Raw genomic sequence first — 26,561 nt, 5'->3', positions numbered from 1 at the left:
GAAGAGAGGACAGTAGAGGTGAAGAGAGGACAGTAGAAGTGAAGAGAGGACAGTAGAAGTGAAGAGAGGACAGTAGAGGTGAAGAGAGGACAGTAGAGGTGAAGAGAGGACAGTAGAGGACAGTAGAGGTGAAGAGAGAACAGTAGAGGACAGTGGAGGTGAAGAGAGGACAGTAGAGTACAGTAGAGGTGACGAGAGGACAGTAGAGGACAGTAGAGGTGAAGAGAGGACAGTAGAAGTGAAGAGAGGACAGTAGAGGTGACGAGAGGACAGTAGAGGACAGTAGAGGTGAAGAGAGGACAGTAGAGGTGAAGAGAGGACAGTAGAGGACAGTAGAGGTGAAGAGAGGACAGTAGAGGTGAAGAGAGGACAGTAGAAGTGAAGAGAGGACAGTAGAAGTGAAGAGAGGACAGTAGAGGTGAAGAGAGGACAGTAGAAGTGAAGAGAGGACAGTAGAAGTGAAGAGAGGACAGTAGAGGTGAAGAGAGGACAGTAGAAGTGAAGAGAGGACAGTAGAAGTGAAGAGAGGACAGTAGTGGTGAAGAGAGGACAGTAGAGGTGAAGAGAGGACAGTAGAGTACAGTAGAGGTGAAGAGAGAACAGTAGAGGACAGTAGAGGTGAAGAGAGAACAGTAGAGGACAGTGGAGGTGAAGAGAGGACAGTAGAGTACAGTAGAGGTGACGAGAGGACAGTAGAGGACAGTAGAGGTGAAGAGAGGACAGTAGAAGTGAAGAGAGGACAGTAGAGGTGAAGAGAGGACAGTAGAGGACAGTAGAGGTGAAGAGAGGACAGTAGAGGTGAAGAGAGGACAGTAGAGGACAGTAGAGGTGAAGAGAGGACAGTAGAGGTGAAGAAAGGACAGTAGAGGACAGTAGAGGTGAAGAGAGGACAGTAGAGGTGAAGAGAGGACAGTAGAGGTGAAGAGAGGACAGTAGAGGTGAAGAGAGGACAGTAGAGGACAGTAGAGGTGAAGAGAGGACAGTAGAGGTGAAGAGAGGACAGTAGAGGACAGTAGAGGTGAAGAGAGGATAGTAGAGGTGAAGAAAGGACAGTAGAGGACAGTAGAGGTGAAGAGAGGACAGTAGAGGACAGTAGAGGTGAAGAGAGGACAGTAGAGGACAGTAGAGGTGAAGAGAAGACAGAGGTGAAGAGAGGACAGTAGAGGTGGAGAGAGGGTAGGAGGAAAATAGAGAAGGGGAGTATAACAGGAGGGGGGCTTGGCTGCAGTATAGTGTCTTACTCAGCTCATCTGCCCATACAGACATTTCCACAGCAGCCCTGTGGGCCCTAACCATAGAACAGGTGATGAAACTCACCCCTCCTCCCCATCATCCCCCCTTCGCCCTACCTCCCTTAACCTTCAACCCCTCCCCCTCCTCCCCCCATCCCCGTGGCCCTCTCTCTCCTTGCCTCCTCTCTGGGGGAGAGACAGAGGGCCCGTTGTGTTAACGTGAGGCCTGCTAATTGTTGGGTAAGGGGGAGGGAGGAGGGATGGATGGGGGAGAGAGAAGGGGTGAGGGAGAGGGCTGGGCCCTGGGCGTCAGGATTAGCTGTAATTCAGTCACTGGAACGCTCTCAACCGCTGCCTCGGTCAGGGCCAAGGGGCCACGGCTCTGTGTACGTGCATGCCCTTGTGTGTGTGAGTAGGTTTGAGGTGCGGTGAATCAATAGAGGTTATAATCCCCTGGTATCCCCTTCTCATCATCTTCATAGTCAACTACAATAGGACACGTTTCACACATTTCCCTTTCACTCCATATCCTTCAGAAAATACAAGACATTTCTTTAAGAGATTTCTCTGAGCTGATTCTTCTCTACCAAAACCTTTCCTTTGGTATTGAACATCTATGTTACAGTCGTCCATTGAGCAGCATAGTAACAGTATTAGTCAGAAAAAGAGAGTGTGTGTGTGTGTGTGTGTGTGAGAATACAGCCCTGCACTTTCAGTCTTTCTTTCACACAGAGGTCCTACTTATCAGTGGAACCCAGATTATCTACACTATCTATGACAGACAATGCCATCATGTATCTCTCTCTTTCTCTCTCTCTCTTTCTTTCTTTCTTTCTTTCTCTCTTTCTTTCTTTCTTTCTTTCTTTCTTTCTTTCTTTCTTTCTTTCTTTCTTTCTCTCTCTCTCTCTCTCTCTCTGTCTCTCTCTTTCTCTCTCTCTCTCTCTGTCTCTCTCTCTGTCTCTCTCTCTCTCTCTCTGTCTCTCTGTCTCTCTCTCTGTCTCTCTCTCTCTCACTGTCTCTCTCTCTCTCTCTCACTCTCTCTCTCTCTCTCTCTCTCTCTCTCTCTCTCTCTCTCTCTCTCTTGCTCAGTTACAAGTGGAAGGTTGTTCCCTGTAGGTCATATGATGTCTTGTGGCCCTGTGTGTGTGTTACGTCGGACCATTACAAACAGTAACAGTTCTATCCCCGACGAGTGCCATCTGATCGTCATGCCGCCCCTTGTCACATGAAGAAACGCGCGTACACACACACACTAAGGACCAGTGCTATCACTGGGGTGTGTTTGTGTGTGTGAAGGAGATAGGCGAGGTGTATGTGCGTATGCGAGCGTTCATATATATGTGTGTGTGACAATCAGGTCATTGTCAGCACCAGCACACAGACATGTTCTCCTGCTTATTACCTCCAGAATAATAAGAGTCAGAGTAAAGAAGAGTCCTGGGTTCTATCAACACAGCCTGGCCATCATGACTCTCCTCCAGTACCTTCTACCAGCTTCCTCCACTGTTTATTGTGTTTCTACCGGACTTAGAACAATAGGCGTTTGAGCTCAGAACAAACTAATGCTGCCCTGTAAGTATCGGTCCAACCTTACCGTTTTACTGTTAGCTAATGAGAGGGTTGAAGCCAAAGTCAATGTGTCTCTGTGGGGATGGTGTGTGTGTGTGTGTATGTGTGGGGACGGGGTGTGTGTGAGGGGACGGGGTGTGTGGGGGCACGGGGTGTGTGTGCGTGCGTACGTGTGTGCCTAGTCTTTTATACGACAAGTTTGTTCCAGAAGGTTCCAGTGCTCTTAATGGGGCGACCTGTCTCTAACCCTCTAATCATTTGTTTCTGCTACGCTTTATGTATCACCAACACTGGCACCAATATCCTTGTTCCACTCCCCCCCTCTCTCCCTCCTTCCCCTCCCTCTCTCCCTCCTTCCCCTCCCTCTCTCCCTCCTTCCCCTCCCTCTCTCCCTCCTTCCCCTCCCTCTCTCCCTCCTTCCCCTCCCTCTCTCCCCCTCCCTCTCTCCCTCCTTCCCCTCCCTCTCTCCCTCCTTCCCCTCCCTCTCTCCCTCCTTCCCCTTCCTCTCTCCCTCCTTCCCCTCCCTCTCTCCCTCCTTCCCCTCCCTCTCTCCCTCCTTCCCCTTCCTCTCTCCCTCCTTCCCCTCCCTCTCTCCCTCCTTCCCTTCCTCTCTCCCTCCTTCCCCTCCCTCTCTCCCTCCTTCCCCTCCCTCTCTCCCTCCTTCCCCTCCCTCTCTCCCTCCTTCCCCTCCCTCTCTCCCTCCTTCCCCCCCTCTCTCCCTCCTTCCCCTCCCTCTCTCCCTCCTTCCCCTCCCTCTCTCCCTCCTTCCCCTCCCTCTCTCCCTCCTTCCCCCCCTCTCTCCCTCCTTCCCCTCCCTCTCTCCCTCCTTCCCCCCCTCTCTCCCTCCTTCCCCTCCCTCTCTCCCTCCTTCCCCTCCCTCTCTCCCTCCTTCCCCTCCCTCTCTCCCTCCTTCCCCCCCTCTCTCCCTCCTTCCCCTCCCTCTCTCCCTCCTTCCCCCCCTCTCTCCCTCCATCCCCTCCCTCTCTCCCTCCTTCCCCTCCCTCTCTCCCTCCTTCCCCCCCTCTCTCCCTCCTTCCCCTCCCTCTCTCCCTCCTTCCCCTCCCTCTCTCCCTCCTTCCCCTCCCTCTCTCCCTCCTTCCCCTCCCTCTCTCCCTCCTTCCCCTCCCTCTCTCCCTCCTTCCCCTTCCTCTCTCCCTCCTTCCCCTCCCTCTCTCCCTCCTTCCCCTTCCTCTCTCCCTCCTTCCCCTCCCTCTCTCCCTCCTTCCCCTCCCTCTCTCCCTCCTTCCCCTCCCTCTCTCCCTCCTTCCCCCCCCTCTCTCCCTCCTTCCCCCCCTCTCTCCCTCCTTCCCCTCCCTCTCTCCCTCCTTCCCCTCCCTCTCTCCCTCCTTCCCCTCCCTCTCTCCCTCCTTCCCCTCCCTCTCTCCCTCCTTCCCCTCCCTCTCTCCCTCCTCCCCCCCTCTCTCCCTCCTTCCCCCTCTCTCTCCCTCCTGCCCCCTATCTCTCTCCCTCCTTCCCCCTCTCTCTCCCTCCTTCCCCCCCCTCTCTCCCTCCTGCCCCCTATCTCTCTCCCTCCTGCCCTCTCTCTCTACCTCCTGCCCCCTCTCTCTCCCTCCTGCCCCCTCTCTCTCCCTCCTGCCCTCTCTCTCTCTCCCTCCTGCCCCCTCCCTCTCTACCTCCTGCCCCCTCTCTCTCCCTCCTGCCCTCTCTCTCTCCCTCCTGCCCTCTCTCTCTCCCTCCTGACCCCTTCCTCTCTCCCTCCTGCCCCCTCCCTCTCTACCTCCTGCCCCCTCTCTCTCTCCCTCCTGCCCCCTCCCTCTCTCCCTTCAGCTGAAAGGGCCATTTTATTTGGTTTTGCTTCGGCCGTGATTTTCACTTCAGCAGAGCAAGAAAATTGCAATATAACAAGGCAACAAACATCGTCATTTAATAATTGTGACTTTTGGAGCACCTCATCACTTCCCGCCCTGCTCCCTCTCTTTTCCCCTTCTGTTGTTTACTTTAACAGGTTCCCTCACTCCGTCAGAAAATGAAGAGGTCTACTCAGCCCCACTGTAAGAGCTTGGGGAAATTGGCTCCTCCAATGATTGTTTTAACACCCCTAATTTTGAGAGAGGCCTCCAGGACTGGATACAGACTGTCTTGTACCCCTACTTGGACAATTTGTCCCATTTAGTTATTGAACTTTAACAGACAGACAGAGCAGTGGGAGAGAGAGGTCTAGGTGGTGTAGAGAGAGAGGTCTAGGTGGTGAAGAGAGAGAGGTCTAGGTGGTGAAGAGAGAGAGGTCTAGGTGGTGAAGACAGAGAGGTCTAGGTGGTGTAGAGAGAGAGGTCTAGGTGGTGTAGAGAGAGAGGTCTAGGTGGTGTAGAGAGAGAGGTCTAGGTGGTGAAGAGAGAGAGGTCTAGATGGTGTGGTGAAGAGAGCAGTGGGAGAGAGAGGTCTAGGTGGTGAAGAGAGAGAGGTCTAGGTGGTGAAGAGAGAGAGGTCTAGGTGGTGAAGAGAGAGAGGTATAGGTGGTGAAGAGAGAGAGGTCAAGGTGGTGAAGAGAGAGAGGTCTAGGTGGTGTGGTGAAGAGACAGAGGTCTAGGTGGTGAAGAGAGAGAGGTCTAGGTGGTGAAGAGAGAGGTCTAGGTGGTGAAGAGAGAGAGGTCTAGGTGGTGAAGAGAGAGAGGTCTAGGTGGTGTGGTGAAGAGACAGAGGTCTAGGTGGTGAAGAGAGAGAGGTCTAGGTGGTGAAGAGAGAGGTCTAGGTGGTGAAGAGAGAGAGGTCTAGGTGGTGTGGTGAAGAGAGAGAGGTCTAGGTGGTGAAGAGAGAGAGGTCTAGGTGGTGAAGAGAGAGAGGTCTAGGTGGTGAAGAGAGAGAGGTCTAGGTGATGAAGAGAGAGAGGTCTAGGTGGTGAAGAGAGAGAGGTATAGGTGGTGAAGAGAGAGAGGTCTAGGTGGTGTGGTGAAGAGAGAGAGGTCTAGGTGGTGTGGTGAAGAGAGAGAGGTCTAGGTGGTGAAGAGAGAGAGGTCTAGGTGGTGTGGTGAAGGGAGAGAGGTCTAGGTGGTGAAGAGAGAGAGGTCTAGGTGGTGAAGAGAGAGAGGTCTAGGTGGTGAAGAGAGAGAGGTCTAGGTGGTGAAGAGAGAGAGGTCTAGGTGGTGTGGTGAAGAGAGAGAGGTCTAGGTGGTGAAGAGAGAGAGGTCTAGGTGGTGAAGAGAGAGAGGTCTAGGTGGTGTGGTGAAGAGAGAGAGGACTAGGTGGTGAAGAGAGAGAGGTCTAGGTGGTGTGGTGAAGAGAGAGAGGTCTAGGTGGTGAAGAGAGAGAGGTCTAGGTGGTGAAGAGAGAGAGGTCTAGGTGGTGAAGAGAGAGAGGTCTAGATGGTGAAGAGAGAGAGGTCTAGATGGTGAAGGGTGAGAGGTCTAGGTGGTGAAGAGAGAGAGGTCTAGGTGGTGAAGAGAGAGAGGTCTAGGTGGTGAAGAGAGAGAGGTCTAGGTGGTGAAGAGAGAGAGAGGTCTAGGTGGTGAAGAGAGAGAGGTCTAGGTGGTGAAGAGAGAGAGGTCTAGGTGGTGAAGAGAGCAGTGGGAGAGAGAGGTCTAGTTGGTGAAGAGAGAGAGGTCTAGGTGGTGAAGAGAGCAGTGGGAGAGAGAGGTCTAGGTGGTGAAGAGAGAGAGGTCTAGGTGCTGAAGAGAGAGAGGTCTAGGTGCTGAAGAGAGAGAGGTCTAGGTGGTGAAGAGAGAGAGGACTAGGTGGTGTAGAGAGCAGTGGGAGAGAGAGGTCTAGGTGGTGAAGAGAGAGAGGTCTAGGTGGTGAAGAGAGCAGTGGGAGAGAGAGGTCTAGGTGGTGAAGAGAGAGAGGTCTAGGTAGTGAAGAGAGCAGTGGGAGAGAGAGGTCTAGGTGGTGAAGAGAGCAGTGGGAGAGAGAGGTCTAGGTGGTGAAGAGAGAGAGGTCTAGGTGGTGAAGAGAGAGAGGTCTAGGTGGTGAAGAGAGAGAGGTCTAGGTGGTGAAGAGAGAGAGGTCTAGGTGGTGAAGAGAGCAGTGGGAGAGAGAGAGGTCTAGGTGGTGAAGAGAGCAGTGGGAGAGAGAGGTCTAGGTGGTGAAGAGAGAGAGGTCTAGGTGGTGAAGAGAAAGAGGTCTAGGTGGTGAAGAGAGAGAGGTCTAGGTGGTGAAGAGAAAGAGGTCTAGATGGTGAAGAGAGCAGTGGGAGAGAGAGGTCTAGGTGGTGAAGAGAGAGAGGTCTAGGTGGTGAAGAGAGAGAGAGGTCTAGGTGGTGAAGAGAGAGAGGTCTAGGTGGTGTGGTGAAGAGAGCAGTGGGAGAGAGAGGTCTAGGTGGTGTGGTGAAGAGAGCAGTGGGAGAGAGAGGCCTAGGTGGTGAAGAGAGAGAGGTCTAGGTGGTGAAGAGAGAGAGGTCTAGATGGTGAAGAGAGCAGTGGGAGAGAGAGGTCTAGGTGGTGAAGAGAGAGAGGTCTAGATGGTGAAGAGAGCAGTGGGAGAGAGAGGTCTAGGTGGAGAAGAGAGAGAGGTCTAGGTGGTGAAGAGAGAGAGGTCTAGGTGGTGAAGAGAGAGAGGTCTAGGTGGTGGAGAGAGAGAGGTCTAGGTGGTGTGGTGAAGAGAGCAGTGGGAGAGAGAGGTCTAGGTGTTGAAGAGAGAGAGGTCTAGGTGTTGAAGAGAGAGAGGTCTAGGTGGTGAAGAGAGAGAGGTCTAGGTGGTGAAGAGAGCAGTGGGAGAGAGAGAGGTCTAGGTGGTGAAGAGAGCAGTGGGAGAGAGAGAGGTCTAGGTGGTGAAGAGAGAGAGATCTAGGTGGTGAAGAGAGAGAGAGGTCTAGGTGGTGAAGAGAGAGAGAGGTCTAGGTGGTGTGGTGAAGAGATTAGTGGAGTGGTGGAGTTTAGCAACCCCGAGGGGAAGGACAGGGCAGGAAGGAAGGCCGTAGAGTAGCATCTCTCTTTCGATCTTTGTCTTTGGAATATTATTTGTTCAAATGTTGCATTTGATGAGCCAATCATTATAATCGACACCTTTTAATGGCCCTGTATTGGCTCAGTTGGTAGAGCATGGCACTTGCAACGCCAGGGTTGTGGGTTTGATTCCCACGGGGGACCAGGACAAATAAAGTCATAAAATGTCTGCTCTCACTATGAGTACGTCTCTCTGGATAAGAGCATCTGCTAAATGATTCAAATGTAACTGTTTTACAGTCTTCAGTTTTTAGGGAAAAAAAGTCCAACTCACTCATATGTTTTGTTGTTGTATTACTCTACACAACTATCAAATCAATGAGCCTAATAAAATACATCTAGAAAAATATACATTTCTGAGCTGTAAATAGTGTAATATCCTATCATAAAACAATAGAGGCCATGTGACAGAAGGGGTACACAGTGCCCCCCTCTGGGCCGAGCGCACAGGTACCATCTGGGACAGGTCAGAGGTCAAGGTTGGAACCATTTCCTGTCCAGTCATGACCTCCTGTGATGTGCAAATGACCCAGGGGACGATGTCGTCACCCAGCACCATTCATGGTCTGGTGTAATAAAGAGGCTGATTTGGGCTAACGGGAGATGTTAACTGTCATGTTCAGTCATGTTGGAGTGAGTGAACAATTTCATTAATTCATTGAATTAATTAATAAATTAAGACATCAATGAATGAACACATGAATACAGCTCAGCGTTGTTATATTTGTAACGTTTCTGGACATTCTGTAAGTGGTCTAGTGTAGAAAGACAGCTGGCAGCTGTCCAACTGCCTTTCACTGAAACCCAATGTTTCAGAATAGACTAGAGAGTGTGGTCACTTGGGTGTGGGATGCTATGGCAGGGGAGTAACCTCATGCACAGACTCGTATTGATCCCTGCAAGCCTGAGTGGATGCAGCCCATCTATGAAATGAACTGCACCCTGTCATATAGTGCTGCCCAGGAAGTCTGTCCCCACCGGGAGAGAGGGGAAGAAGAACCACTACACCACACCAGTGAACTATCACAACACAGATCTAAGTGAATAACTAGCTCAACACACTGATGAATACTGACACCTCTCTCTCTCTCTTTCTGTCCCTCACTCTGTCTTTCTCTCTCTCTGTCTCTCTCATGTATAGAGAGAGAGACACACACACACACACACACACACACACACACACACACACACACACACACACACTACCCCCTCAGCCCCCCCCACCGCGTCCACATCACGCACACCCTCCCATCCCCTAGTCACTGCAGTGCCACCTCTCCCTCCCTCTCTCTCTTCACTTTTATTCTAATGAGTTGCAACACTGATAACGAGCCTGATGATCTTCCATTGATTTGACTATCACTTGCTTGTCTGGTAATTGATCCGTAGCTGAGCCTCTGGTTAATTATATGGGCTTGGACATGGCCCCCGGCTCCGAGGGGAATCTCAAGTCCTACAGAATAATACTTTTAATAAAGGACTCTATTACTGACGTGTGATACTCTTTCTGCCTCTGCGTTTACCCTTCTTTCTCTCTTCTCTCTCCTTCCTTATTTCTCTCCCTCTTTTTTTCTCTTTCGCTCTTTCTCTCTCTCCCTCCCTCCCTCCCTCTGTCTCTCTATAGCTGTCTCTCTCCTCCTTCTCTCTCTTTTTTTTCTCTCTCTTCTCTCCCTCTTTTCTCTCTCTCTCCCCCTCTCTTCCTCTCTTTTCTCTTTCCCTCTCTTCTCTGGCTCTCTATTTCCTCCATGGCCACTGCCATTACAAGAGAGAAGGATGGAGAGTGGGCAGTAAAGAGAGAGAGAGAAAGACAGAGCGAGGGATATTGGCAGACTCCTCTCCATCCTCCCACAAATAACAGCCATTAACAGGCCAGATCAGGAGCTGAGCCACCAGGTTGACTTGAAACACTGAGTGCCACTCGAAAAACTAAGAGACCAGCACATTTACAGAGAGAGGGGGATGTGTGTGCGCGCGCCTGTGTGTGTGGTTATGTGTGCATGCGTGTGTGTGTGTGTGTGTGTGAATGAGAGAGAGAAAGACCGAGTGAGAGATGTGTATGGAGAGTAGAAAGGAGCGTCGGCCATTGAATTGTCACTTAATGTAATTAGCGTGATGCTCCTGCCGTGTGTGCGTTACCTTTTCACAGTGTGGTTAAAAGCAGAGCATGACACACTAATGGAAAGGGAACACCTACTCCCTTTACCACGCGGCTCAGACTGCCTGTGGCTTTTGTAGAGGCCACCGCGCGTTTATGCCTAAAGACAAAACGCAGACAGAGAGGGAGAGTGGAAGAACGAGAGGGGGAAGCAAGAGAGAGGGAGAGGGAGGGGGAAGGAGAGAGAGGGATGGAAAGAAAGAGGGAAAGAGAAAAGTGAGAACATCGAGCGGGAGAGAGAGATGACAAGAGAAAGAGACAAATAAAGGTGAAAGACAAAAAGAGGTATTTTAAGTTCCTGTAACCATTTTGTCTCCCTCTTCCCCCTCCTCGTCGTCTGCTCCAAAATTCTCCATTGTACCAATTGGAGGTAAATGCTACAGTGCTAATCTCCTGTAAAGGTTAGCCCAGTGCCGTCATTAGCACAGCACAGAGGCTTTTAACCGACAGACAGGCAGCCGCCGTCTCCTACAATTTGCCACAAAATCCGAAGTGGCTTCATACATCAGAAGCCATTTAATTTAACGGAGGAGATGAGTTAATTCTCTTCCTCTCTCTTTATCCCTCGCTTCTCAAAGATCACAGTGACATCGCCACCGCGGTCCGGGGATCACAGTATGTCCTTTTTCTCTGATGATGGAGGGATGATAAAAGGAGGTAGAGAGGAAGATAGGAGCGGTAATAGATGGGGGGGAAATGTCACTGCATTGTTCTAGTAATTTAGAAGTAGAGAGCATTCTCTTTATTTTTTTCTGTTTTCTCTGTCTCTTTATAGAGCTCTCTCTCTCTGTCTCTCTCCATCTGTCTCTCTATAGTGCTCTATCCTCTCTCTCATTCTAAATCTCTGTCTCTCTCTTTCTCTCTCTGTCTCTCTCATGCTCTCTCTCTCCTCCTCTCTAAATCTCTCTGTCGTGCTCTCTCTCTCTCTCGCTCTCTCTCTCTCTATAGCGCTCTCTCTCTGCTCTCTCTCTCTCTATAGCGCTCTCTCTCCTCTCTCTCTGTCTATATAGCTTCTCTCTTTCAGTCTCTCTCTCTCTCTTTCAGTCTATAGTTCTCTCTCTCTCTTTCAGTCTATTTCTTTCTCTCTCTCTCCTCCTCCCTCTCTCTCTCTCTCTCTCTCTCTCTTTCAGTCTCTATAGTTTTCTCTCTCTCTTTCAGTCTCTGTCTTTCTCTCTCTCTCTCCTCCTCCCTCTCTCTCTCTCTTTCAGTCTCTCTCGCTCTCTCTCTCTCTCTTTCAGTCTCTCTCGCTCTCTCTCTCTCCCTTTCAGTCTCTCTCTCTCTCTCTCTCTCTCTCTCTCTCTCTCTCGCTCTCTCTCTCTCCTCCCGCTCTCTTTGTATTCCCATACCTTTGTGGGGCTGTGCTGCTGTGGGGACCAATTTGGCTCAAATGGAGCCTCTTCCTCATTTTTTTCCTTAATTAAAATCTGAAAGCATCCACACGGGGTTTCCGTGTGTGTGTGTGTGTGTGTGTGTGTGTGTGTGTGGCTGCCTCCTTAGTTCCATTAGTCTTATAGAGATTGGGATAAAACAGACAAAGGCTCCAGACTTTAATGATGCCATGTCGTCTGCACATTTTTGTGTTCACATATCACCAAATATCTCTAGATCACAATTTATGTATTTCTTTATCAGAAAGAATACTGTGAGTGTTATGTATGAAAAAAAATGATAAAGCAGACTATTTGGCTTGTTATGTATAACTAACAAAAAAACTAGCTTTTACCCCAAAACATTAAGAGCTAAATGTGTTGTATTAGACAGCATAAGGAGTGTGCAGGTGTGTATGTGTGTGTGTGTGTGTGTGTGTGCATGTGTGTGTGTGTGTTGCGGTGAGCGGTGGAGGTCCCAAAGGAGAACTGGATGCTCTGAGATGCGCTGGCCGCTTGCAGCGCAAACGGCTTCTCCAGTGAAGCTCGCTCCCCAGCTCCCCTCAGTAGCGAGGGGAGGTGTGTGTGTGTGTGTGTGTGTGTGTGTGTGTGTGTGTGTGTGTGTGTGTGTGTGTGTGTGTGTGTGTGTGTGTGTGTGTGTGTGTGTGTCGGAGCGTAAGCGCGATGTCATTGAGCGTCTCCAAAAGGAGCAGCGCAGTTGACTCAGTTGAGCCTGCGCTGGTCCTCACACACTCACTCCTCTCACATGCAAACACACACACGCTCACACACCCAGGCTTTCAGTCACACAGCTGCTGCTACGGAGCGCGGAGGAGTTACAGAGAGACGGAGGGAGGAGAGAGAGCAAGAGAAGGGACAGGCAGCACCAGCAAAGAGAGAGAGAGAAGAAGAAAGAGGGAGAGAGAGAAGCAGGCAGGGAGGGGTGGATTGCTGCTGTCACACTTTCACACCTAATGTCTACGTTGGGATAGAGAGATTTGATGGTAAGAGAAGTTAATGTATTATGTTGATGGTTAGGTTGAATGTTTTTATACAGAGATGCATGGGACTTTTTTTTATCATGTTTGCAATATTTTGCAAATGTTTCGTTTTTTTTGGTTCCTTGTTGATTTTGGAAGCTGGCTGCATTTAATTGATTTAATTCTGCATTCTATTTGAGTGTAATTGTGTTGTCATTTGTTATTTCTGGTTTGGAATGCTGCATGTGCATATTTTTACTATAGATTAGATTATAGTAAGAAGGTTTTTTTGTTGCCAAGAGTGACATTTATTTTATTTTATTACATTTTTTACAAATTCTGTTTTATTTTTTACAGATAACCTACTTTGTGTGTGTATGTATATAAGTGAGTTTGAGTGTGTGTGTTTCAGGCTTGAGAATGAGCGGGTAAGAGTTTCCAGGTTATGCATGGGTGACTTTGTTTTGCAAGTGATTTCTGGTTGTGTGTGTGTGTGTGTGTGTGTGTGTGTGTGTGTGTGTGTGTGTGTGTGTGTGTGTGTGTGTGTGTGTGTGTGTGTGTGTTCTGAGGACAGCCCATATGAAATGACTGGCAGATGGTTAAAGGCAAGAGGGCCGCTGACAGAAAAAAGAGAGACCCCTCCTTCCACATCATCTCCTCCATCCCTCCTTTCTTCTCTCCCTCCTCCCTCACTTTCACCCCCCCTCGTCTCCAGCTCTCCTCCTCCCTCCTTACCTTCAGCATTCTGCTCATCCTGCCCTCTCTTCCTCTCCCACTTGAAGACCCTGAGGAAATACACTGCGCTCTCCTCCAGAATGAACTCTGCACACACTCCTCAGCGACCGGCCGCCAAGAGAAACCCTCTCACACTCCCTCTCCTCTAGAAGCTCCCTCTGTTCAAAAAGAAGAGGGGGAAAAAAACGACAGGCCAACCCCCAAAATCCCAAACCCACCTTCACTGACTTTTTTTTTATCCCCTCCTCCCCCCTCTCTCCCCCCTCCCTCTTTCTCTAGTCCGAGGAGGCAGGGTTGGATGTGAGAGGCAGCAGCGAGGAGAGAAGCAGCCAGGCGCCCAGAGACCCAGAAACCGAGAGGGCACCAGAGTCCACCCTGAGCGGCACCGCCAACACCCCGACTACCACCTCTACCAGCAGCATCACCTCCAACCAGCACCACAACAACAGCGCTAGCCCCACAGCCGTCTCCAGCAGTAGCAGTAGCGGTGGCTCCAGTGGTGCCATAGGTGTTAGCATAGTTAGCCGCAGCGCTAAGGGAGCAGAGGGGAGGTCCTCCATGCAGTTCAGCACCAGACCTCCCAGTGCTGAGCCCGGCTTCATGGGGACATGGCAGCAACAGAGCACTGACCAGAGCAACCTCCTCTTCAGAATGTCCCAGCAGGTGAGTCCCCTCCCCTTCATTCAACCATCTGTTTTTCTGTCTTTTAGCTTTCATGGTGATCCGTCTATTTCTTAGTTGTGATGTGTCCCGCCTGTGTGTTTATTTGAGGTATAAATACCTCCCGGACTTTTTTTTGACACTTGGTGTGTGTTTAGGTGTTGTGGTAGGTGCTGCTGCTGGTGGTGTGTGTGTGTGTGTGTGTGTGTGTGTGTGTGTGTGTGTGTGTGTGTGTGTGTGTGTGTGTGTGTGTGGGAGAGAGAGAGGGGGGGGGGGATATGTGAGTGTGTGTGGGATAATGTTTTGTTTTTGAAAGAGTTAATATTATGTGGGTTGACATGATTATTCCTCATCTTTGCATTTTTCAGTCTTCATTTTTGTGTTTTATTTGCCTTGCCATTGGGCTATTTTGTTGAATTGTAATCCTGTGCAGTTTGGATCTGGTGTGTGAGAGAGTGTGTGTCTTGTGAGTGTATATGCACCTGACATTGTGCACTGCACTCTTCTCCTGAAATAATAATGATCAAATGTCGTAATTGAATTGCATATTAGTTCCAATAAAAGACACCATACATTTTAATGTTCACAAAAAGGGACGAAATATAAGATGCCATGAGTTATTTCACCGGATTGTCCCCTGGCTCGTTTGGTTACGGTTGCGCTCACCCCACTCCTCCTAATTTGTCTGTGCAATATAGTTCAAAAGCAGAAATTGTAGTGTTTGTGTAACCCCGCGCTGATAAAGACTGTGGAAGAGTCGCCCTCTGGGTCGGGCTAATTGACTACATGTGGTCCGCTCAGGAAGCCTCGAACACGGGCTAGAGACAGGCAACCGTGAGTGAATAGCCAGAGTCTGGAAGAGCGATAACGGATACCTATAACTGAGGGAAGTTCACATTTCCTCCGACAACTAGCGTCCGTTATCGTTCCTGTTCACAGTCGTGTGTTTTATGACTTTGGCTTTTTTGAGAAGTATAAAATATCTCGGCGTTCTGGTTTTTAAAGGGAGTGTGGCTGTGGGGGCGTTATATGGTTTCATTGGTGATGTACAGTGCGTTGAGGTAAAGGAGTAGAAAGAGAGAGGGGGAGTTGTAAAGGAGGGTAGTTAGTTGGTAATTAATCATAGTGGAACCTGTGTGTGTCTCCGTACCATGCACACGCTGTTACGCATGCGAAGGCCGCGGCAGGCAGACCTTGTGCAATCGCCAGTCTCTGCCGTGTCGAGTTTGAAAATAAACGTATTAGTGGTTATTTTATGAATCAGTCTTTTCTACTACTTTTATCACCGATGTTGTGCATATGAATATTGCTTTTTTAATTGAGCAATTACTTAAAGCAATTCAAAAGAAATACGCGTTGTTTTGAGTGATTTAAACCCTGTTGCCAATATTTCCATGACTGTGTTCTCTCACCGAAATGTGTGAAATTGTTTGCTCTTATTCAGTGAAATGATTCACCAATGATTCCCTTTATTTGACCTTTCTCTAAATGTATGAGGCATGTGTGGAGAATTGTCAGTGGCCTCTGTTTTTTCATGCACATCTGCACCCCATATTGGACACGCATGATGCATCCTCTCACTTTCAACACATGTTTTGAGCTGTGTGTATTATTAATATAAACTACTGCAAAGCTATTGACATGTCGATTGGAATAACGGAACCATATCGCACGAGGATGCTCCTGGCACCGTCTCATTCGTCCTCGCGCGGCATCTGCTTGCAGGTGGATGGGCCCCGCGCTCATACACCGAGGAGCATCCAGCATCTGCTGGGACTCACGTTTCGTAATCCCCCTTTTTACAAATGCGCGCCGTTGTTTCAATATAATCAGCTGTGGGACTCGTTGTTATTTATCCTCCCTCGCACCACTTAGAAGGCATCTTTCCATGTTTAGTAGGCATGACAAAAATCCTCCAAAGAAGCCTCACCTTGACAGACTGCCTTATTGGAATCTAACCGATAATGACTTTGTGTTTGCCGAGCCGCGCGCCTTGGGGTATTGGGAGAAATGAGTGTTATGGGGGCTCGTGTTTCAAATCCTCCCTTTAAAGATCAGCTAAGTGACATGAGTCATGGGTGCGTTTTTATCGGTGTTAGGGCAAATTATTTCAAAGCAATCGATTGAGACGCAAAGCAGGAGCAGTATGTGCTGATGTGAGTGAGGGCATGTTGTTTACTTACGGGTGTTGGTTGTGATTTTGCAGCGAAGAATCCACTCTCAGACCATTTGATATCCTCTGAATTTATATAGTCACTGCAAAGTAGCCTACCTATACAAGTCATTAGGGAACATGCAATAATTACGTGTTCGTGTATGATTACGTTTTATTTTTTCAATTCTTATTTTCAGTTATAGAACAGCATGCATATGTTCAAACACAATTTACAGCAGGTGAGCAATTATATTGCCAAGGAATGTCACCTAAAAAGAAACCAAAACAATTATCTAAATTACCATAGAATGAATTGTAAAAACGATAATTTAACCTGGTTGGATATATATATATTTTTTTATATATTTAATTTATAAGATTTGCAACCTCAACGTCACACTATGTCAACACCTGCTTCTCATATTAGAAGTGTATTTTTACGACGATTAATGTGCTAATTCGATGCAATCAAATCAAAATAAGAAGTGCATTTCAATTAAATGTGTACATTGCTTTTTGCATGAGTACTAATAGAGAGACAAGCAAACAGAGAGAGACATGGTTTTAATTTAGTTTAGATATAATGTATTTTTCAATCAGGCTACCTTTTAAACGTAAGTATAAGAAACGAAATCGAAAATGCAGAAACCATGAATGGCAAAAAAATGATTGGGAAAGGCCTGGCATGTTTCGCATCGTTTCTCCAAACTTCTAGTAAGAATAATTTCATTTTTGGATTCTCAGTTATTTTCCTTGACTGCCATCTTTTCATGGTCGAATACATTCCATGCAAATCCAACCGTTATAATGCTTGTAATTGAAGTAAATGATTAAGAATTACAACGAAGATTACGCCTATACCCTATATAACATGGAATATAGGCCTACCTCCTCTCTATTGCCTATCGCCTGGCTTTTGGTTTTTATTTTTGTCTGTTGGTGATAAGAGGATTTATAAACATAACCTTATATTACATTATCTACAAAAGCAGATACACGAGTTAAATCAATAAAATAGACTCAACAAATTGTCAAATAGTTGCATCTGCTTTCTTTATATTTAAGAATGTGCGGATCATTTTATGTATAATCTGCAGGGACATTATTATCATATTTCGTTATGTAAACTCCCCATAAATTATGTTAAACTATCTTTTTAAGCCTTCCAAAGCATTACGGTGTAATAATATTTTGACGTCGTAATTGAGTACTTTGTTTTGGGTACATGCATGGATATTAATATCGACCTTTGCAAGTTAAACAGTCCGCAGTTAAGTGATATCACTGCGCCTCTAATTGGTCCATCACTAGTAGGCTAATTCCCCCTCAATAAACCAACATTAAGCCATGTCATTTTATTTTCCCTTGCGCTTCAAAAGCTGAGGGGTGTGGAACAACTCAAGGATTACTTAGGGCTCGTAAAATGTTGCCGCGGCGCACCTCTTCTGTGAGGGTCTAATGCCAGTCAGGCGAAGGAAGATATCGAGGAAATCTTGAAGAAATAGGGCCGGTAGCATTTACAGCGCCAGGGTATGTTTTCAATCTAAATATCTGCTCTTAATTAGCTCGCCCTTCTAAATTCTTCCCTTCTCTTCTGCAAGGCGGGTGCTGTAACGCGGCTTCCTCTGAAGTGCGACAGGTCGACTATGGGCCGAGACCTTACAGACGAGGTACAGTCGCTTCTATAGCTTGACATGTTTCTCTTATCTTCTCGGTATTGTTACAGCATCTGAGATGCTGGCATGCAGCGGTATTTGATCCCAATACAAGCAATAGATGGATTAACACATCAGAAATGTTAGTGGAAAATATAAACTATAGTAATTATGTAGGTTATTATTATACCTAATATATGTTAATAATGGGCCAAGCATGAACACAAAGGTATAATTATAATAATAATAATACTGTATTATTGTATTATTTTTTTGCTATTAAACTAGTTCAGCAATTTTCTAAATATGCCATTATACTTTATTACTGTTATTATTGTTGAGTGTTATTTCATGTTTGAAATGCTAGGTGCATAGCAGAGGATTCTATCAGAACTCATGGCCTATAGCAGAGGATTCTATCAGAACTCATGGCCTACAGCAGAGGATTCTATCAGAACTCATGGCCTACAGCAGAGGATTCTATCAGAACTCATGGCCTATAGCAGAGGATTCTATCAGAACTCATGGCCTATAGCAGAGGATTCGATCAGAACTCATGGCCTGTAGCAGAGGATTCTAGCAGAACTCATGGCCTATAGCAGAGGATTCTAGCAGAACTCATGGCCTATAGCAGAGGATTCTATCAGAACTCATGGCCTACAGCAGAGGATTCTAGCAGAACTCATGGCCTATAGCAGAGGATTCTATCAGAACTCATGGCCTATAGCAGAGGATTCTAGCAGAATTCATGGCCTATAGCAGAGGATTCTATCAGAACTCATGGCCTACAGCAGAGGATTCTAGCAGAACTCATGGCCTATAGCAGAGGATTCTAGCAGAATTCATGGCCTATAGCAGAGGATTCTAGCAGAACTCATGGCCTATAGCAGAGGATTCTAGCAGAACTCATGGCCTATAGCAGAGGATTCTAGCAGAACTCATGGCCTATAGCAGAGGATTCTAGCAGAATTCATGGCCTATAGCAGAGGATTCTATCAGAACTCATGGCCTATAGCAGAGGATTCTAGCAGAATTCATGGCCTATAACAGAGGATTCTAGCAGAATTCATGGCCTATAACAGAGGATTCTATCAGAACTCATGGCCTATAGCAGAGGATTCTAGCAGAACTCATGGCCTATAGCAGAGGATTCTATCAGAACTCATGGCCTATAGCAGAGGATTCTAGCAGAATTCATGGCCTATAACAGAGGATTCTAGCAGAATTCATGGCCTATAACAGAGGATTCTATCAGAACTCATGGCCTATAGCAGAGGATTCTAGCAGAATTCATGGCCTATAACAGAGGATTCTAGCAGAATTCATGACCTATAGCAGAGGATTCTAGCAGAACTCATGGCCTATAGCAGAGGATTCTAGCAGAATTCATGGCCTTTAGCAGAGGATTCTAGCAGAACTCTGTAATAGTTCTATTGTGTTTATTTCCCCTAACCACTTTGTGAATAATTCGCAGTTCTAAGATTTGAAACATCTTTAAATGAATGCGTTGTCATTTTCTCTGAACTATGATTACTATAGGCCTATATCAATAGATTGTTCATGTTGGTGACATTTTAACATTGTAATGGATTTACTCTGTATGTCCTGCACTCAATCAGAATGAACTACACATATTTCAATTAGGAAAATATACACGATGAAAAAGCAGATCAGACAATGCAATAATGTCACATGTATTTCAAACATGAGTTGCAAGAAGGGTATATGTTCAGAAGATGTGGACTGTGTACAGAGAGGACTGTGTATAGAGTACGGGGGTTGACACTGCAGTCAGGAGATACAGCAGGGCAGGCATCATCAGCATGGAGCTGTCTGTCTGTCTGTCTGTCTGTCTGTCTGGTTCATGTCAATACATTGACGGCTTAGATGGACTGCTTTACAGCGAGGTCATTACCGAACTATCGATTACATCTGCTGTATTCTCTTCAACCAATACCTCTCCATTTCTGTACCACACAATCTCTCCTTATTGCTGTCATTTTGGTTATACACATATCTGCCTGTATAATCTGTATATCTATCATTTTCAAGTGATCCTATATTTTCTAATGTAAGATAAATATTTATATAACTTCTGTACATGTGCAACCATTTTGTTAGTTCATGTAGTTTTACCCCATCAACTGAAAACTGCATTTGTGGAGTGTAGGCTATTACACCTGCCCTGCTGTAGGCTGTATGTATGTGAATGTAAACCCTGCTATAGGTTGTATGTATCTGAATGTAAACCCTGCTATAGGTTATATGTATCTGAATGTAAACCCTGCTATAGGCTATATGTATCTGAATGTAAACCCTGCTATAGGTTATATGTATCTGAATGTAAACCCTGCTGTAGGCTGTATGTATCTGAATGTAAACCCTGCTATAGGCTATATGTATCTGAATGTAAACCCTGCTATAGGTTATATGTATCTGAATGTAAACCCTGCTGTAGGCTGTATGTATCTGAATGTAAACCCTGCTATAGGTTATATGTATCTGAATGTAAACCCTGCTATAGGCTGTATGTATCTGAATGTAAACCCTGATATAGGCTATATGTATCTGAATGTAAACCCTGCTATAGGCTGTATGTATCTGAATGTAAACCCTGCTATAGGCTATATGTATCTGAATGTAAACCCTGCTATAGGCTGTATGTATCTGAATGTAAACCCTGCTATAGGTTATATGTATCTGAATGTAAACCCTGCTATAGGCTATATGTATCTGAATGTAAACCCTGCTATAGGCTATATGTATCTGAATGTAAACCCTGCTATAGGCTATATGTATCTGAATGTAAACCCTGCTATAGGCTATATGAATCTGAATGTAAACCCTGCTATAGGCTATATGTATCTGAATATAAACCCTGCTATAGGCTATATGTATCTGAATGTAAACCCTGCTATAGGCTATATGTATCTGAATGTAAACCCTGCTATAGGCTGTATGTATCTGAATGTAAACCCTGCTATAGGCTGTATGTATCTGAATGTAAACCCTGCTATAGGCTATATGTATCTGAATGTAAACCCTGCTATAGGCTATATGTATCTGAATGTAAACCCTGCTATAGGCTGTATGTATCTGAATGTAAACCCTGCTATAGGCTATATGTATCTGAATGTAAACCCTGCTATAGGCTATATGTATCTGAATGTAAACCCTGCTATAGGCTATATGTATCTGAATGTAAACCCTGCTGTAGGCTGTATGTATCTGAATGTAAACCCTGCTATAGGTTTGTATGCATCTGAATGTAAACCCTGCTATAGGCTATATGTATCTGAATGTAAACCCTGCTATAGTAATATCTCTCCCTATAGGCATGGCAGACATCATATTAGATGAATAGCAGCACATCTCCTAGTTAGTTTTGTCTGAGTCAATAATGGACTTAATGTCATCCTCTTCAGTGTAGATCAGAGGGGCCTTAATTCACCTATTAACATAGTATTTCTGAGGGAGGGGTGTTTTTCCCCCGTTCAGTTCATCGCTGTGCTGTTGCATGCAAGAATTTGTTAGTGTGTGTGTTTATGTGTGAATAAGTATTTCTGAGGGAGGGGTGTTTTCCCCCTGTTCAGTTCATCGCTGTGCTGTTGCATGCAAGAATTTGTTAGTGTGTGTTTGCGTTGTTTTTTAAAAATGAGAGCGAGAGAGAAAGTGGGCTAATTTTCTAGGAGAGTGTCGTGCTCTGTTTTCCCCTCAGAGGATATATTGCCTGTGTGCTGGCTGTGTTTAACGGGCTGTTTTCCTTCCTCTGCCGAGGCCTGTTGCATGTGTGTGTTTCTGCCTGCGTGTCTGATATTATAATATTTTCAGTGTCTTTTATTCCTGAGGGTTGTGTGACTACACCATACTCTGCATCTCTGATGGGCTGCATGACCACAGATACCATCATGTGTATGAGGTGTTTTCCCTTCTTATCTTTTGCATATGTTAAAGTACCTGTAGAACCAGTGAGTATGTCAGGGAAAGAGTGGTGTTTTTCTCTCTCTGTACAGGGCTGGCTCTGTCTCTGGCTCCATGAGTGTGCGGGTGCGAGCTGATGTGTGTGCGGGTCTTGGCTGGCCTTGGCTGGAGGAGACGAGAGGTGAAAGGGGATATGTGGAAGAAGCGCCATGCCACTTCTCTCTTTCTATGTATCCTTCTCTCTCGCTACCTCTCTCTCTCTCTCTCTCTCTCTCTCTCGCTACCGCTCTCTCTCTCTCTCTCTCTCTCTCTCTCTCTCTCTCTCTCTCAGCACTAATACCAGCCCCTAAGCCCTGGGGTCCACCCTCCCTCCCTCCCTCCCCCTTAGTACACTAGATGAGTAAGGTAGTCCTATCACCAGGGAAGTGGCCATAGAGGAAGGGGACACTGCGTCATTGGCCCAAAGGAGGGGGACTGCTTTGGGTGTAACACAGGAAGTCCCAGTTATAGGGTCACTGTTTTCAAAGGGACAAAGGAAATGGCCCAGTCCAAGGCAATGCCTACCCAGTCACAATGAGTGAGTGAGTGTATCCTAGCTGAGAGGTGGAAGTGGTGCTGAGTGGCTGGGTGTTACTGTGTGGTCTGTCCTTATCAGGTTTGGATGGACTGTTGCTCTGTAGTGTTTTCATTGGCACCGTCCTCTCTGGGCTGGAGACCGGAGTGATCCTCACGTGTGTGTGTGTGTGTGTCTCTGGGCTGGAGACCGGAGTGATCCTCACGTGTGTGTGTGTGTGTCTCTGGGCTGGAGACCGGAGTGATCCTCACGTGTGTGTGTGTGTCTCTGGGCTGGAGACCGGAGAGAGGGATCTTACCTACAGCTAATGAAGCCTGGAGGCTACTTTCTTTTTGACCTCTTCCTCGTTTCTCCTCTGTTCCCGAGCCCTGGTCCTTCCGTAACCCCGTTTCTCCTCACTCTGCCCTCCAGCCTGGCCCCAAGCCTGGGGGTCCCTGCTGGCCTTCTCTTTCTGGCTGTCACCCCCTAGAGGGGTTCAACCACTGTTAATTACACGTTGGGATCTGGGTAATTAGGGTCTGGGATGGGGGGGGGGGGCGGGGGGGATCTGCTCTAAGGTAGAGGTCTCTCTCTCTCGCTTTCTTTTTCTTTTTTCTCTCTCCATTGGTGTTGTTAGATTGGCTTGTTGGGAGTGTCAGTGAGAGTGTGCATAGTGGAAAAGTGGAGAAGGTGTAGGGGTGTGTTTAACTACGTCAGTTACTGCAGTATGGTCCTGTTATTTCTGGACGAGAGCAGAGACGTGGTAGAATCTGAGGTGAGAGGAGGAGAGGAGAGCAAAGGTGTGTGTGTGTGTGTGTGTGTGTGTGTGTAAGGTGGATGTGGACCACTTGTACGTTTACCGTGTGTTTGTCTGTGTGCCCAAGTTTGTGGTTTAGATGGCATGTAGAGTTTAGGAGAGTTTAGGAGAGGGAAGACGCACAAGGTGCCATTCATTATACGGCCACCACGTATTTATCTAAGCGTCAGGCATGAAGACATGACGTCCAAACCTATTTTTGCTTTGATCTTTTTTCAACTTGCACGTTAAAAATAATTCACGCTGTGGACATTTAATTTAGGGCCCCCTTTTTCCTTTTAATCAGAATATGAATTAATTTGGTTATTTAATTTGCTGCGGTTATGCCATTTAATAAACATTTGTCAGTGTAGTTTGTAGTAGTTTCTGTTTCAACTGTATATTTTAATATTCATGATTTAAATTCCCTCAATCTCCCTATTTTTGCGAGGCAGACATGGAATATTAAAATGCTCTGGAGATCCTTCAATGTTCTCCTTGTGTTGTCGACTAACACACACAGTGGGTTTCAATCTCTAAGATATTCTGTTTTGTCACATCGTCAATTTCTAGCGAATTATTTTCCTACTATCGGGAGACATTCTTCATATTTTAAAACGTCTGTCTCTTGTTTGATGAAAATGCATGAATCAAACTCAGACATTTGTATTGTATTACCAGTTTATAACCGTAGAGATCAATCATTTGTACGATAGTTTGTACTTACAATGATCTGATGAAAATAGCCTAACTAACTAAGTCTTCCCTGAGTTGGAGGGGTTATGGAATGGACATTGAAAACATCACCCAGAGTTTTCCAGCCAAGCCACAGCATATGATCTCATTTGGATTTGATCCTCAGCCTTGCATAAGACGCAGAGCTGTGACACGAAGCCTCACACTGAAACGATGTGGGCGTCATCTGTCTGCGGCTCTGTAGCACTGTAACACCGGTGTTGTGTACATACGTTCACCCTGTCGTCTCCTGTCTCCCGCTGCAGCTACTGATCAATATGGGACGTGAGGATCACTCACGGGGTCAGGGTGATCTGTCTCCTGCATGATATCTCTGGTGTTTGGATGAAGGGATAGATGGATGGATGGACGACTGGAGTGGGTTGGAGAGAGACAGAGTGTCTTCTAATAGTGTTTTCTTTGTGAACGTACTGTGTTGGGGTCGTTGCTACGACAGCAGTGTATGCGTACGGAGTCTGTGTGTGTGTGTGTGTTCAGGAACGACAGCAATGCAGGGCCATCTGCTCGTGTCTTATCAGGGAGATGAGTCCTCCACCAGCCTTTTCCCATGGACCCCCTCCTACTTCTTACAGGCCCTGAGAGAGAGAGAGAGTGTGTGTGTGTGTGTGTGTGTGTGTGTGTGTGTGTGTGTGTGTGTGTGTGTGTGTGTGTGTGTGTGTGTGTGTACCGCACCCAGGCCTCTCACACACTCCTCACACCCCACTGTGTTGCACACTCTGAAACAGAGCTGTCCGTCTACCCCACCGATTAAAACCATTATAAATACCAAATACAGGATATTCAGAAACTGGCTAGCAGCTTGTTTGTTTTCACCTTATGTTGTACACAATCTCTAGTGTCCAGTTCAACATTAAATTGTGTCTTTCCTGGTTTTGGAAAAAAAAAACGTTCACATGTTTTGCTTATTATAATCTCCGGAGAGAAAGATAGATCAAGCTGGATTCTATTCTGTTATATTCCTGAAGGTGCTAGTGGATTTATGAGTTGTTTATAGGCCATTGTGTGTTTGTCTGTCAAATGGTTTATTTAGTCTTGGTGTGTTGTAAACAACGATAATGTTAGCTGCCAGTGTGTTGCTAGCTAATCCCTGTGTATTGATGTGTGTGTGGCCTATGGCCCTGTCAGTGCTGGGCTTACAGCAACAACTACCACACAGCAGGAAACCATATGGTAACAAGGTTATTCAACTCTTTTTACAGTCTTATAGCAGTGTAATAATATGATTAAGACATGCTTTTTATACACAACACTGAGGCGATGGGCATCGTCTAATAATTTGGAAATAACGATTATTCATTATTTTATCTGAAATTTGACGTTGCATGTTCCTTCTGAAAAAATACAATTCTTCTCTTCTATATCCACCATGTAACGATGATGGGGAATATTGTAGATGTGTGTAGTAGAGGTTGTACTGTAGCTACAGAGGCCATATGTAGTCCCTATGATCTGTAAAGAACGGAGACATCTAACTGGCAGGGAGTTTGATTCAGTCTAGAGCTCTGAACCATAGAAATACACTATATTACAAACATAAATATATTAACTAGATAAAGGACAGTTGGATTTTATGCAGAGCTACAGTTTGGGTAAAACAGAGTTGGGCTGATGCGATTCAGATTGTACTAAAATACTTTTTTGACAAATCTGTTTCTATTTTTCAAGCATGGCCCATAATCACCCCAATCTTGGATGTCGGTGCCTGTTCAAATACATGAAAAGGTGTGGGTATTTCTCTCTCTTCTCCTTTTCAGAGTGAGGGTCTTTATTTTTCTTTGGCCTGCCTTAGTTTCCTGCGGCGGGGGGAAGTCGTCGGTCGGTGCGGAGCGAAGGGGAACGAGGGGAAGTGGCTGTTTGAATAGAGTGTTGCTCAGGATGTCACCACCCCACAGCCTGCCTAATGAGGGGACATTAGCACCGTGGCCTGGCCCCTGACACACACACACACACACACACACACACACACACACACACACACACACACACACACACACACACACACACACACACACACACACACACGCGTACACACACACACACACGCGTACACACACACAGAGGCACGCGCGTACACACACACACACACACACACACACACACACACACACACACATTCTGCTCAGGGGCTGACAAGGCCGGAATGAAGCAGCTGTCGCCAGGCCTGCGGGACTGAGGGGGTTCAAGGGGCAGAGGGAGCAGAAGATGTTCAAGACCTGGGAGGCAACCAATGTAGCCACTGTGACCTGGGTAGTGCCACTGACACACAGCGCCACCATAAGTCAGCACACAATTAGCAGGAACACACACTCACATACTTGTGGAGTGCAACATGGACACACACAAAGTACACACACTCAGACGTGCATAATATTATATTCCTTCCACAAAGGTTTATTCAGAGATATTTGGCACTTCCATCTGTAGACATGACTTGGTATTGTCCCTGAGCGAGGAGGAATGTGACACACCGTTGACCCACACTAAGAGACATGAACTTGTGCATACATACTTTCACAGGGGGCCCATCCTGTTATTCCTCCTGACTTGTTTTTTTTTGTTTGCGTTGGAACTGTGCCAGTGCCACAGGCAGGTTGATGGCCTACTATTTTTACCAGCAGCCAGGTCTAAGGACCCCTCCTCTATACCAACAGCCAATTTGTCCTTTCAACGCAGACGACAAAGGAAAAAACACTCACGCTTTCCTCTCAAGGAACACAACCCTTTCATTTTTCAGTTAGCGCAACGGCTAATTCGCTCCCTGTTATTTCACATAATGCAGAGGAAGAATTGCTACTATTATTATTGCCGGTGGACCGTTATTATCTCTGGCTATTTAAGGAGGTAGATAATGATGGTAATTTGACTTGTTCTGCGGCGCTCGGAGGTCGACTGACTTCCCCCCCCCCCGATAATGCGACACTCTGTGTGTGTGTGTGTGTGTGTGTGTGTGTGTGTGTGTGTGTGTGTGTGTGTGTGTGTGTGTGTGTGTGTGTGTGTGTGTGTGTGTGTGTGTGTGTGTGTGTGTGTGTGTGTGTGTTTGTGTGTGTGTGTTAATGTGTTATAGCACTTGGGATGTGCTACAACATTGTTGCTCTAATCAAAACCAAACCTCTACGGCTCCCTGTTTGGACC

General features: G+C 46.7%; 1 protein-coding gene across 3 annotated transcripts in view; it reads left to right on the top strand.

Annotated features, from left to right (window-relative positions):
- Nucleotides 1-11,914: 11,914 nt before the first annotated feature.
- The window catches only part of LOC110518704 (zinc finger protein basonuclin-2-like), a 156,777-nt gene continuing 142,130 nt past the window's right edge, over nucleotides 11,915-26,561 (top strand). The window contains exons 1-3 of one of the 3 annotated variants that reach the window (XM_036954098.1): nucleotides 11,915-12,222; nucleotides 13,213-13,596; nucleotides 17,350-17,418. In XM_036954098.1, the coding sequence (XP_036809993.1) occupies nucleotides 12,220-12,222; nucleotides 13,213-13,596; nucleotides 17,350-17,418 (456 nt within the window). In that variant the 5' untranslated portion in view covers nucleotides 11,915-12,219. The remainder of the gene's footprint in view (nucleotides 12,223-13,212; nucleotides 13,597-17,349; nucleotides 17,419-26,561) is intronic. The other 2 variants (XM_036954095.1, XM_036954096.1) reach the window with 2 other exon arrangements.

This window comes from Oncorhynchus mykiss, chromosome 19 (genome assembly GCF_013265735.2).
Source record: "Oncorhynchus mykiss isolate Arlee chromosome 19, USDA_OmykA_1.1, whole genome shotgun sequence".
Lineage (NCBI taxonomy): Eukaryota > Metazoa > Chordata > Actinopteri > Salmoniformes > Salmonidae > Oncorhynchus > Oncorhynchus mykiss.
Note: the sequence above shows the minus strand (reverse complement) of the source record. Positions and strands in the feature narration are given on the sequence as shown.